This window comes from Polyergus mexicanus, unplaced genomic scaffold (genome assembly GCF_030449975.1).
Source record: "Polyergus mexicanus isolate NDT 795.1 unplaced genomic scaffold, iyPolMexi1.0 SCAF_9, whole genome shotgun sequence".
Classification (NCBI taxonomy): domain Eukaryota; kingdom Metazoa; phylum Arthropoda; class Insecta; order Hymenoptera; family Formicidae; genus Polyergus; species Polyergus mexicanus.
The window spans coordinates 2,321,462-2,335,044 of NW_027223329.1; the positions used below are offsets into that span (position 1 = coordinate 2,321,462).

General features: G+C 32.4%; 2 protein-coding genes and 1 long non-coding RNA gene across 4 annotated transcripts in view; 1 reads left to right on the plus strand and 2 right to left on the minus strand.

Annotated features, from left to right (window-relative positions):
* Window positions 1-2,912: 2,912 nt before the first annotated feature.
* On the minus strand, window positions 2,913-4,995 carry Fsn (F-box synaptic protein). Of its 2 annotated transcripts, none has more exons than XM_070301200.1 (4): window positions 4,652-4,919; window positions 3,936-4,226; window positions 3,686-3,776; window positions 2,913-3,500 (listed from the first exon to the last, which is right to left on the minus strand). In XM_070301200.1, exons 1-4 carry the CDS (start codon window positions 4,817-4,819, stop codon window positions 3,406-3,408), a joined length of 645 nt encoding a protein of 214 aa, XP_070157301.1. In that variant the 5' UTR covers window positions 4,820-4,919; the 3' UTR covers window positions 2,913-3,405. The 2 variants fall into 2 exon arrangements, with proteins under 2 accessions (XP_070157301.1, XP_070157300.1); XM_070301199.1 differs by having other exon boundaries at window positions 2,916-3,500; window positions 3,936-4,209; window positions 4,652-4,995.
* Window positions 4,996-5,623: 628 nt separating this feature from the next.
* On the minus strand, window positions 5,624-8,884 carry LOC138936583 (peroxisomal N(1)-acetyl-spermine/spermidine oxidase). The gene is made up of 7 exons (XM_070302115.1): window positions 8,832-8,884; window positions 8,379-8,600; window positions 7,820-8,170; window positions 6,974-7,165; window positions 6,388-6,713; window positions 5,981-6,259; window positions 5,624-5,796 (listed from the first exon to the last, which is right to left on the minus strand). Exons 1-7 carry the CDS (start codon window positions 8,882-8,884, stop codon window positions 5,624-5,626), a joined length of 1,596 nt encoding a protein of 531 aa, XP_070158216.1.
* A 1,825-nt stretch (window positions 8,885-10,709) lies between these two features.
* LOC138936634 (uncharacterized) overlaps window positions 10,710-13,583 on the plus strand; it is a 32,118-nt gene continuing 29,244 nt past the window's right edge. Inside the window, exons 1-3 of the long non-coding RNA XR_011447411.1 lie at window positions 10,710-11,457; window positions 11,829-11,916; window positions 12,215-12,262. This is a non-coding gene — a long non-coding RNA (uncharacterized lncRNA). The remainder of the gene's footprint in view (window positions 11,458-11,828; window positions 11,917-12,214; window positions 12,263-13,583) is intronic.

Genomic DNA, 13,583 nt, shown 5'->3' on the forward strand with positions numbered 1-13,583 from the left:
ATTGTGTATTCTTTTAGAGTTTCTAATGCGTTTGATATGATGGCAATATTCTTTTAAGAGTCAAGCAATATTTTCCTAATGCGCGATAAAATAAGTTTGCAGTTTCGTTGTTTGTATAGTTTGTATTATTTTAAGAATAATTCCATGCATATAACAATAACAATACATGTTATATGCAGCGCGCACACATATATGCACAGAATATCCCATATAAGCAGCCATTTCTTTTATTCTTTAAATTAAAAGAGATAGATCATAACAAATATATATTAAACGAATATAACAATATATTTTGGCAATTATTTTATAAATTATTATATAAGTTTTATTGTGATTTGTGTGAAAATTGGCATGTAATTTCTACTTATTCTTTTTCGCAATGTAATCTACTTTCAATTCCCATACATTAATTTTGTGATCAATGATGATTGTGTGTTAAGTTACTAATGCAAGAATCGAAAGTCAGACTGTGGGATACTCTATGTATATATATTATTATATATTTACTGAATTTTCGAATGTCTGCGAGCGCACCTATTTACTGATATTGTAATTTAGATTATATTTCTTGCAATTATAATAGAGAATAAATTTTCCGTCAGTTTCAGCCTTATTTGTATTGTATTGATAGTATTGTCTGGCTTGTGCAAAATACATCGCCAGTATGTAAATTGTTCACGATTTTATATATCGTATATTTCGCGCGTGTGTTGCCTTTATAAATGCTGTACAAAAAAATACGCAATTATACTTCTTATTCTTATCATAAAACAGACAACATATAAATAATATTGGTGAAATCGAATACTACTTATGGAATAATATTCTAGCGATTTTATTGTAATTTATGTTCTACGATGATTTGCATACAAATAAAGTGGAAATTTTATGCTGCAATGCAAATCAATTTTTAATTGAGATTCTGTTTCAATAGAATGTTCAAACAAATTCAATCATAATAAAAATATAACGATTTATTCCGTGACACACACACGCATATTTAAAAAAAAAATTCGAAAGAGTTTGTTTCTTCGCTCGAATATAATCGAGAACAGGTGGAGGGCTTTTTTAAAACTTAATTTAGATATTTATAAAGGCAAACTCTCTCTTGATATAATGCCATTGTGAGTTCTCAAATTCACGAATATAGTCAGGTACTACTTAGAGAGATATCTGAGATAGATACATATGTAATATTGTTACTATCACTTGCGTTCGAGTTGTGAAAATATTGTAAGATTTTGGATAAAATGAATAAAGGAATTGTCTGGATCTAGCTGTAATATTTATCTAGATACATACATTAAGATTTAGAATATACAATCTCCATAATGGTAGACTAGTTATCAAACAGTATTAGTATTATCAAAATACAATGGAATATTTAGAAGATAAGATTGGAAAAAGTAAAGCTTGGTAAATTTCATAAACAAAATCCAATAAGTACATATGAAATAAAGTTTATTTCTCAAATATTTATAATCACTATGTACACGATGATTCTGTACAAAAGTTTAGAAAAACTAATTCACAAATACTACATACAGCAAACACAATCACCATAATAAATATGTACAATATAAATAATTCTGATCATACCTAGTTCATTCTAATCTCATTGGTATTCAATCTTTTATATTAAAAACCACATTATTTATAAATACAGACTTAACACAGATTGTAATATACAATCTTTCATATTTATATCTATCTATATATGTAATTGTTATCAACATAAAAATTTTCTAGACGATGAATGAAAAGGACTTTTTAATATTTTATGCAATAAATATTTCTCTTGTACATTCATTTATCCACAATAGTGGCATAAAAATTTATACAGCATATACATGAGGTCTTAAAATGAGATTGACTGGCAACACATAGAGCATAATATATGATTTAAAGTCTAAACGAGATCTTATTAATGCAATATATAAGAATGTTAAATGTTTAAAATACGAGGAAAAATGCATTGTACATTAGACAATGCTATATAATTATTATATATTTTCTTTTTCTTTTTTTCGCATTTCTTGTAAAAAGAAATCATTAAAGTAGTATATGTATTGTTATATGAAGGTTTTCGAGATTCGCATTCATTCCGTTAAAAAAAAAAAAAAAAAAAAAAAAAAAAAAAAAAAAAATATATATATATATAAAAACTAGTTTTCTATTTAGGACGAATAATCTTTAGTGTGCTTATTGAACGAGGCCTTGCCTGAGAACCCGTTCTCTGTTTAATTTTAATATGCTACAACCTATTTTTCGCAATTTGTTCTTGTACAAAAAATAATATAGCTATACTCAATGAACACTTTAAGTGGGACACCCTGTATACTATTATGTGAAGAATTGCTTCTGAAAATCGTTTCTGGTTTGATTATTTTATAATACAAAGAAAATATAGAACTAATCTTAAAAATTCTATATTATCTTTCTATATATGTAGACAATCAATCATAATTAAATCAAACAGACAAACAAATCATAGTTAATTTTTACAGAAAAATAAGAAAGATTTTCTTATTGTTTTTTCTGTTGTTAATGATATCTCATTCACAATATATTAATACACTATTGTACAATACAAGTATATTAAAAAGAACATGAGCATTTTGGAAGAATACAATGAATTCATTTATTCTTACTGTCTAGCAATAAAAAATGAGAGGTTGCAAAGTTGTAACGAGTGTCCTGAGATTAATATATATCATAAAGAGAGATGCCAAAATATCGGAATATCCATGAATATTATTCATGGCACTAACATTAAAACGAAATCTTTTTAAAAATAAAAGATTATTAAGATATCGTGCATTGTATTTTTCTGCATAAGTAAATATAAATAATAATAAATAATATTCTCTGCATGGAGATATTAAGTATGACAAATACATTACTCATATATGTACATGTATGTGAAGATTATTGTGATGACTCTCAAATTTTAATTATAGCAATATTCATACGCACAATGGCATCGTTTAATAAAAAGTATTTCAGTAAATATAACTGTTTAGTAAGTATTACTGAAATATTTTCATACAAACAATTATTTAAGAACTAATATCACTTAAAGCCTCCATTTGTGTATACACACATAATATTACAGTAATCAAAATCACTCTATTTGACTGTTCAAACAAACCAAGCCATTGTATGTATTGGATGATAAAGTTTGCAGTCAAAATAAAATGTCTATTATATACAATTATTGACCAAGTAATCTAGCAGGCACACATTCTCTGTAAAGAATATTGTACAGTCTGTGTACAGTCGTGTGCTCTGTTCTACTTAAACGTAGACAATGTCGATATAGTGCAGAAAACTTGGCATTATGAATGCATTGTACAGCCTCAATAGTGAGATTTTTGAGGATATGTTTTTCTCAAATGTAATGTGTTAGCCATCCAATGGTGGTCCTAAGTATACCATGGACACTTCTGTATTTCCATAAACTGCTGATACTGATGGATATAATCTCTTATCTGGTAACCCTGTTTATTAAAGCAACTTATAAAAATATACATATTTTTGTTTTAAGAATAAATGAAAAATTCTTGAAAAAAAGTAAGAAAAGGAAATGACACAATCGTCTCAAACTGCGAATAGGAATAGAGTAGTGTAATAAATTATAATCAATCTACAGAAAAAAAGTAGAAAAATAAATTTAGAGCCATACCTCTAAAAGCTACACCCAGGAATTCGTAATTCTTCTCGAAAGACAATGTATTATCATCACAATCTAAAATCACTCTAATTCTTTCTCCAACCTGTAAATAAAATAGAAATATATTTCAAAGTGGTTTTCTTTTCTCAAATATAATATATATACATATTATAAAAAAGATTGATGTGCAATATAAATGTAAAAATATAATGATAATTTTACTTATTATATAAATGTGCATATATTTTGTAAATTCAAATACCTGATACTTTGGAGCATTGTTGAGTAAAGGATAATTTCCCTGTGGATCTCCATTATGTAACAAGTGATTATCAACAAGATTCCAACCCCAGGAATGTTCATCAGAACCAAGTAACGCTACATATCCATGACACAACAGAGGTGCTTCTTTAGTGGCTATTCCTATTACTGCTACTGTTCCTAAAGGTCCTTCCCAGATAACTTCCCAAGCATGACGTCCGTGTCGAAAACCTATTTTGCCTCTACACGCATCTGTACTCTGCGCTACAGGGTTTCTGTAATGATATAGCAACTGGTGCGAGACATTTTGGATATCGTACTTTTCAGATTATTTTGGTGCTTCTATAATATATATTATTATAACTTTTACTATAGTTTTAGAAAATTGTATTATATATATGTGCTAGTAATTTATACTTGCAAAAAAATATTGCAAAAATATTTCCAGTTTCTATTCCTGAGTAAAATCTAAGTAGCAGCATTTTACACAAAAAAAAGTTCACAGTTAATTAATAATTAATTTCTTTTTCATATAACTATATTTACTACTCCGCAATTGATAGTTGATTGATTTATGTGTAAAAGACAATATTAAATTACAGTTAGTTAAAGATTGTTTTTGAAATATATTTGTTAAAAATGTGAATATGAAAACATCGGAGACACAACTCGCTTTTGACGATTAAAGGCACGATGAGACAACGTCGCTGGACCAACCTGTGCAGGGTGAATCCGTTGGGTTTTATGTAAATATTCCGCGAACAATCGTTGGGATTCCACGCATGATAAAACGCACGGAGCTTCGATTTGTACGTAGGTACCGACGACAACAAATCGGAACTGAGCGCCTCCTGGGCCAATTTTCTTATACAGTGCATCCGCCATACGTCGTTGTTCTCGTCATGGAGAAACCGGTACCACCGTTTGCACACCAGCGAGCAATTTCTCAACGTATGCAGATCCAGATATGAGAATATCACTTCTAAAACACGATCAGATGCTCGCAGTGCTATACCGTCCATTTTGCCGGGTCTGTTTAGGTAGGAGAGGAGCATAAACATATACATGCACACAGAAAACATTGCTCATACGTCACAGGCTATGCGCATGCAGGAATGCGTTCGGAAATCCTACACGTGAAGTGGAGTGACGTTTAACTGACCAATCAGGATAAGGAAATTCTTGCTCCTTACGTCCTGATTGATCAATTTAACGTTACTTTATTCTATGAGTAGAATTTTCGAATGCACTTTCGACAGGTATTCGATTCTAGAAAATATATCGAACAATACAAAAATTGCAATATTACAATATACAATATTTTTAATTCGTGACGCGAAGACAAAATAATATATGTTTGATTGTTCATTCACTATATATTTTACTGATCTCTTCTTGCAATTGCATTTTGTTATTATATACAAATTTGTCTTATTTATTTACTTATTGAGAATAAATCCGCAGAGGTCCCCTAAAATCAAAAATATCTGACTTTATTTTGATACACTATATACGTATAAAATTAACAGCGATCTTTCTTCAGTGAAGAAAAAAAATTAACTTCCATATTCGAGGACAATTTATTATGAGTACATCAATACAAAATAAATATAATTCACAAAATGTATATATACGATTATTTGTAACATGTTTATATCACAAAATAGTCTTATATTTTTGCTGATTGAGTCACGACTTTGCAGATACTTTCTTCGGCGGACCACCAAATCGTTTTGTCAATTGAATGATCCTTTCCGCTTCACGAATACCACTGAGTCTTGCACCATGCACGGTACTATAATGCCCTGGTGTAGTAGCCTCGCCCGCGAATAAGAGTATGGGTGGTACCGTTTCACACGAATCTAGAAAACATGTACGTTGACGAGATGGCGAAGAAAATTGTCACGATTGAAATTATTAATAATATTTAATGATTGTCAATTTAAAAAAAAAAAAAAATATTTTGTCAAAATAAAATTGAAAGCTATATTAATGTCTATAGCCGAATTATTTAGCTAGTCGTTTGCGAGTGAAACTTATAACTACCTGGTAATGGATTAGCCAGATCACATTGATGACCGATGGTGCTGTCCATTGCCATGTAACTGTAAGCCCCAGCAAAGTATCGATCCATACACCACTTGGTCCTGAGAATGTTGGCTGGATAAGGTAGTGTCGGATCACCGGTAAATTGACGAAGAACTGTGGTCATCGATTCTACCACTTCTTCGTCAGAGCATAGCTCCATATCCATCGCTTCCCGTCCGCACACGCAGGCACATAACACATGCTGAGAATTCGGCAGTTCGTCTACACGCACCACACCTAAACGCATCGTCGAGTATTAGTTAGAATCATTTGCCATTTCGTATGTTTTTTTTTTTAAACCTTTTTTTAAAAACTGTAATGAAACTCTATAATATTCGAATATTAATTCAACGAGAAGCAACAACCTTTCACCCAATCGGATCTATCCGCCAACTCTTCAGCGGACCAAGCCAAATTGATGCCGCCCTCGCGCCAGACCCAGAAGGGCCTCGCGTATTCGAGGAAGATTTTGTTAACGTGTCCGTAGCCGAGCTTGTTGATCGCTTCGACTTTCTCAGCGGGTAATCCGGGTAAAAAGAATTTCGCGTACTGATGCTTCAGAACACCGAGCGAAACAGTGACGATGACATAATCAGCGGGAAATTCATCGCCGTCGCGACATTTTACGATGGCCCGGGGACAGGCTTCGTTCACCGTACCCCATCGAATGCAACTAACTGGTTTGCGATACCTTAAAAAAACCATCTTTCTTTTACAGGAAAAACTTTAAGAAGCTATATCTCTACAAAGCCATATCTTTGTATATAAAAGTTTATCCGTTTAATTTTTTTATAGGATATACCATATTATATTAAAGATGTTGTGCATTCTAATAGTCAAGTCTTTTATTTAATTTTTTAACTTTGTGGCGTATTTCTCTCTTCGTGAACCGGATGTACTGATAAAAAAAAAAAGGATTAGATGCAATAGCCAGAAATCTTTTATACGAACTTGATGCAACAACTAGGTAGATCTCGAAGCAGGGGAGCCAGTACTCCAACGTATCCTAAGGGCACTCTAATATTGCCACCGGGAATCTCGATATAGCTGCCGAATTGATCGGCTGAGACAAGTGAAAGGTCATCCCCGCATCGACACCTCACGCAATTCGTCAAACCGTACATCACCCTGGCGGCATCATATCTGCAAGTTAAGAGTATAGTTCACATTGTAATTTTAGAAGAAAAACCTAGTCGAATCAATTATCCAGCGATGTGTAACGGTTACTTTTGCAAGATTGCGATAAATAAAATTCATTTTCGTCATTGAGACACGGCAAACAGCCTTTCATAAAATGACGGTTCGCGCATGATTAAATATATATACGATTTATTTCATTTAAAATTATTTAATCAACAAAAGTAAATTATATATAAATTCATTATATATAATTCATTATACAAAAGTAAATTATATATAATTCATGTAAAATATTAATAATTTAAAATAATATATATATTAATTATTGGCAATTAATTTAGGCAGTATTATTATAATATATAAAATAATCAGAATTTATTTCGCACGAGTGAATAATAACTTTTATAATTCTGACTATAATTTTTGAGCTGCCTATTTAAAATAAATTACATTTATATATAATAAGCTTTATATGTGTGAATATTTTTATTAAAGAAGAATTTGAAAAGTTTATAAAATTTTGAATAAACTGCATTCTGTAATCAACAATACCTTCCAAATCAATCGATAAGAAACTTATCTACGTTCGCCTGATTATCCTAGTAAAATCCTTAAATCGCTGCTTAGAAAGCTTGCGAGTGACCTGGACAACTGTACCGTTGCTCCTCCGGGAAGTTTTGCAGCTCCTGCTGAATTCTCATGCCCATAAAATTCAGCAACGTACCGTGGGCACGACCGCAGCCAAGAGCGAAAAGAGCCGCCGCTTGTTGCTCGATTTGCCGAAAAGTGTGATACGCTGTGACGCTGACCGGAAGATCGATCGCCCTGCCATCACTGGTGCAAAAAAGCCCGCGACTAGGATCTCGTCTAACGAGCGGCGACTTCAAAAGACCTTCCTGCGCCGCCAAAGTGTAGACCGGATTTGCCACGCAACCACCCTCGATCCACGTGGCACCCATTTCCGCTACAACATCACCCAACCAGCAAGAATGGATTCGACCACCTGGTCTGAGATTGAAAAATAAATGCGACCAATTCTCGTGAAAGCAGGATCTCACGATACCAAGTTCATTATATTTAAATATCGAGATATAACTAAGAAAATGTATTAGAAAGACTTTAAAAAGCAGCTTTTATATCTATGTGTGCGTGCGTGTGTATATAGCTTTTATTTAATGTCAAGTTTAATATATATTGATTTAATTTTACTTTTTACCTATCTGTCGCTTCTAAAACTGTCAAATTGTGAAAGCCGCATTGAGCCAATCGATGCGCTGCTGATAATCCGGCCATACCAGCGCCTATGACAATTATAGTTGGTTCTGGTTTGCATGGATCTATCATACAGGGATCCAACTGACATGTTTCTAATTTTGCAGATCTCGTACATTCCGATATATCCCTTTTACCACCTTCGCCTTTGTCCGATGAGAATAATCTGCGAAGAGAGATTTTCTTGTAACATTATTAAATTTGCAAGTATTTTATAGACACATTATTTAGTTCGATTAACAGCTCTTTTTAATCGCAAATAATAAAGTTTAATCTTATAAAGCACAAAACTGGTAATACGTTTTAATAAGATATGAAAGAGTAGGATTTTCAGAAAAAAAATCTGTACGCCTCTTTTTATTTGATATTATATCAATATTATCCTCTCTCTGCATACCTTGTGAGAAATCGCTGTAGCTTCCAGGATGATACCCTGGACCGCGAAAGCATCTCATTGATTGTAAATTATTGAAATAAATAAATATGTCTTAAAAAATGATATTTAACTTTTAAATTTATATATATATAAAGACGAGTTGCGCTATAAAAGAGACATGTCATTTGCAAACAAAGAACTTTCATCACTCTGACCGTCTACTGTTGTTACATCATTCTTCACGATTCGATAATCGAACTAGTAGAATCGAGATAAAATCATTTTAATAAATAATATTGCATAATATTAGAACACTATAAACGCGCGCTATTTATTTTGTCCGCGTGTGAATAATTACTTACACATATTAACTCTAATTCTCCATTTTTTCAAAATCGATTAAATAAAAATTACACACACACATTTAATAATTGAACTGTCAAATGCGTCGCTCAGTTACGACACAGGCTTTTATTGATAAAAATATCGCAGAGAAAAGAGATAACAATACTTGCGAGTTAATACACTTTTTTTAAAGTAGATATCGCAATGTGAGAGCTGCTCACAGTATATTATTAGAATATTATATGTGTGTGTATGTTATATATAAAATATTATAAAATACGTCATTTAGTTTTTATAAATAATAATAGACAAAAATGATTAAAAAACCGCAATATCTCTTGCAATATTGAAGCGTGAGAATATTAAGAGTTTCTTTTGTATCTCGTAGGATGCTACCCAGAACTCTAAATAAAAAACAGGAATTGCGAAAAAATTTATCTTTAAAATATCTAATATTAATTTAAAATATATACTTATATATATAATTTAAAATTTTGAGCATGTATATATATAGTACGTGAAATATTTCGATAGCGAATTAACAATAACATAGTATTTACCTGGCGCGGCGTAAACATTGGCGCGCTATCATTTATGTACCACGATTCTGTTATCATTCGCGCGACACACTCGAGCAGGGAAGCAATCGTAGAATTCGCTCCGTCGAATTCTTTCTCTAAACGCGATCGCGTGATATTATTATATCGGGATATTATTCGCTATTATAATATAATTAATAATTAATTAATATAAATAATAACGATCGAATCGCAAAATCAATAATTAATATAACGATAAACTCCGTGATAGATTAATCGTTTTAATAAATAATTGATCTATAATGTAAAATACTTATACAATTTAATATTTCGTATATATATTTTATACAATAATACGTAAAATATTTCGGCAGCGAATTTTAGAATAATACCTAACATGGTAATTAGCCTTGGCGGCGTAAACATTGGCGCGCGTAAACATTGTTTATGTATCGTGGCCTTGTTATCGTTTATATAAAGATACTTGAATAGAACGGTAGTGGGGCGAGACATTCTCAAATTCCTTTCTTACGTGTTATCATTCGCGCGGCGATACTCGAGCAACGAAGTAGCGGTGCGTCGTCGGTGCTGTCATCGTGCCGCGGACGGCTTTCGCGTCTTCCGCGTCGCGTGTCAACGCAGCATTGCCACGAGTCGCACAATGGCTCATATGTGGCACGCGCATTTTGTGCGTTGAACGCACATTAGTGCGTCGTCGTTGCCGTCATCGTGCCGTACGAGCAACGATGCGTCGCGTTGTCGCGATATCGCGTTTTCGCGTCGTCGCGTCTTCGCGTTGGACTTTTATCTCGTTTTCACGATTGTCATCGAGAACCATACTTGGTTGCCGGCTAAATGGGATGTCTCTCAGCATTGCAATCTTTAATATATTAATACCTATTAATATAATTAATTTTATATTAATATCAGTTAATATTAATACTATATTAATATTATATATTATATAAATATTTATGTATTAATAAATTTAGTATATTAATGCAGGAGCAATGTTAAAACGCCTCAGTGTCGCGGCTGAGGTGAATGCCGGCCGCGTAGCAACGTATGTTCGTGCATAATATAGATGCATGTTCGCGCGGTTAATCTTGAACTTCGGTTCGAGAATCGGCTGTCGAGGGCACGTTCTGCTTCGACGAACGGTTCGGCCCGAATCGGTTAGAGTTCGGTCGATTGTTTTGGAATCGTCGTTAATGGGTCCCTTCTCTTGTACCGTCTAACAGCACATTGTAGCGATACTAACATGTTTGGCATTTGAGGAGTCGGCTGTATTAATTAGGTTCGATTTTCGCTCGCTAGAGAAGTTGATCTCCCGCTTTCGAAGTGATCTAGATTGTTAGCACGTAGAAGGTGGGTATCTTCATTCTCGACCCGTCTATCAGCCTTACGATAAACCCGGCTCGGTCTGTACGATAGAGACTTGGTGGTTCGTATGAAATCGTTCCTAACGAAGTACAAGTCGGCCCTCGATGGGAGCAGGCGCGGGTCAAGAGTCGAGCGAACCCCATTCGCGTCGATTCCATCGATCGATTTCGTCTTCTTCCGCTTCCGCTTAACCTTTGCTCGAAGTAATCGGTGAATTCCCGACTTGTCGACTCCAAGTGTGATTCTCGCGTGAAGCGGGGTTCGATCGTGCCGAAATTCGAAAGTGCGGGAGTGTCGTTCAAAGTATCGCGCGAGTGAATCAACCTGAGAGGAGGAGGAGGCCTAGGAGAGGCATCGGGCACCGATCGAACAACCTTGTGGTAAGTAATTTTTTATTTGTATATTAATTATTTATTAATTGCGTACGTGCAATTTAAATTAAGCAATTAATCGCGTAATAATAATTTGATTTTTTATTTATATGATTTAAACAAGAGAGAATTGGAGAAAAAGATTTTATTTATATAAAAGCTATAATTTTGTAAAAGTTTCTACTTTTAGATTAGGGCTTTATATGGAATTATTAAAGTTATTAGTAGTGTTTCTTTCTCAAAATTTATAAAATTATTTTATTTATCTACTTATTATTATATGCATCGAATATAAAATTCAATGCGTTTTCATAAATTTTTTAAAATATTAATTATTTTGAGCGTTACTATAATTTGAATCTTCTATTTGTATGTTACAGATCAACGTAGCGACTCTGACATCCTGAGAGGAGGAGGAGGAGGAGGAGGCCTAGGAGAGGCATCCTGCATCGGCGGAGCAACCCAAGGGTGAGTATTTCTTATTTGTACAATATATCAATTGTTAAAAGTCGCGTATGCGTATTATTCGATCTCTTTTTTTGAATAAATTAAATATGAAAAAATTAAAAAGAAAAACTTTTACATAAATCTTATAAAAGTTTCTATGTAAAAAAAAAAAAAAAATCTTTCTATAATTTACAAAATTGTTTCATTTTTATATAAAGCTTCTTAATATTGTATGCATCGGATATAAAATATTCTACACGAAATAATAATTATATTTTGGACGCTGCTATAATTTGGACTTTATATTTGTATGTTACAGACAACGTAGCCTCAAGACCAATAACTCCGCTGTTGCGCATCAGTGCCGGTGAGTGATGAATTTTATTTTATTTCGAGTTAACGTATCTGTAGATATTGTAGATGCAAATAGATTGTAGATTGTAAATAGATCCGTTATCTCAAAATGGATGAGCTAGAATAGATTAAATCAGATAACTTTCAATAGATTCTTTTAATATACATTGAAACATATTACGAGCACAATTTGAAGTATAAATTAAAGAAAAAATTTGAAAAGAATATAAAATATTTCTTTTAATTGATAAATTTTATTTAATTTGTTAAACGAAGAAGGCGCTAGTATAATTTTATGAAATAGTCATAATTTATTCTTATATTTTGCGCCGATTTTATACGAATTTTGTATAGCCCATTCATCTATATTATCGTATCAATTAAAGCTTTGCTTTTATTGATGTAAAGCCAAATTATTGATCTATTAAATATGAATATTTTATTTATTTTATTTTAATATAAATTATATATTATTATAAACAATATTACATATTATTATAAGAATTTCAATCAATTAATTTTGATTGATAATTTGGCATTATATTAATTAAAGTAAAGTTATAAAAATGATGCATGAACGGTCGTAATGCCTCACGACTATAAACGAGCGTGAAATTATACTACGCTCATACCGACGATAATAATTAGCCGGCAACAGAAGGAATTTCTTTCCTTAATTGACCTCCGATAGAGATGGATACTACATCTCTAGCTAAATATAGCTAGAATGAATATGGCCAGGATCAACAAAAGATAGGTCTAACTGGCCCAACGGAAGCAACATACGGTGCATTCTATCAAAGCACGCGAATAGGGCACGCGAGTAGGGCACGCGAGTAGGGCACGCTCCCCAAAATTTAATGTAAATGTAATGTAAAATATGTGAGTAATTAAAATGGGTACTCCAATATCAGTAAGATATCGGCAAATGAATTTATTGATATTTTTATTGAAATGTTATAAAAAAATTAATTGATTGATAATTTTTCATTTGACACGTTTCTAAATATTCGAATCGAATTTCTTTTAAATCTTGCCGTTATCGAGTTTAATTTGTCTCGAGCACGCTTGGTACCCCAAACTTATTTGTACTCACATATTTAACCAAGCAATGATAAAAGCGCACGTGTTTTATTTTTTTTAAATATACTCAATTGTAACCACCTATATATAAAAATCATTATGTCCAGTTTTTTTTTTTTTAATAAAAAAGAATATTTCTTAATAGTAGAAGAACATGTTTTTTATGCGAATTTTTATCTTATATATATTGAAGATGATGACGACGGTAACAGTCATTAATTCGCTGCCGAAATCATTGCTATCGGGAGCAA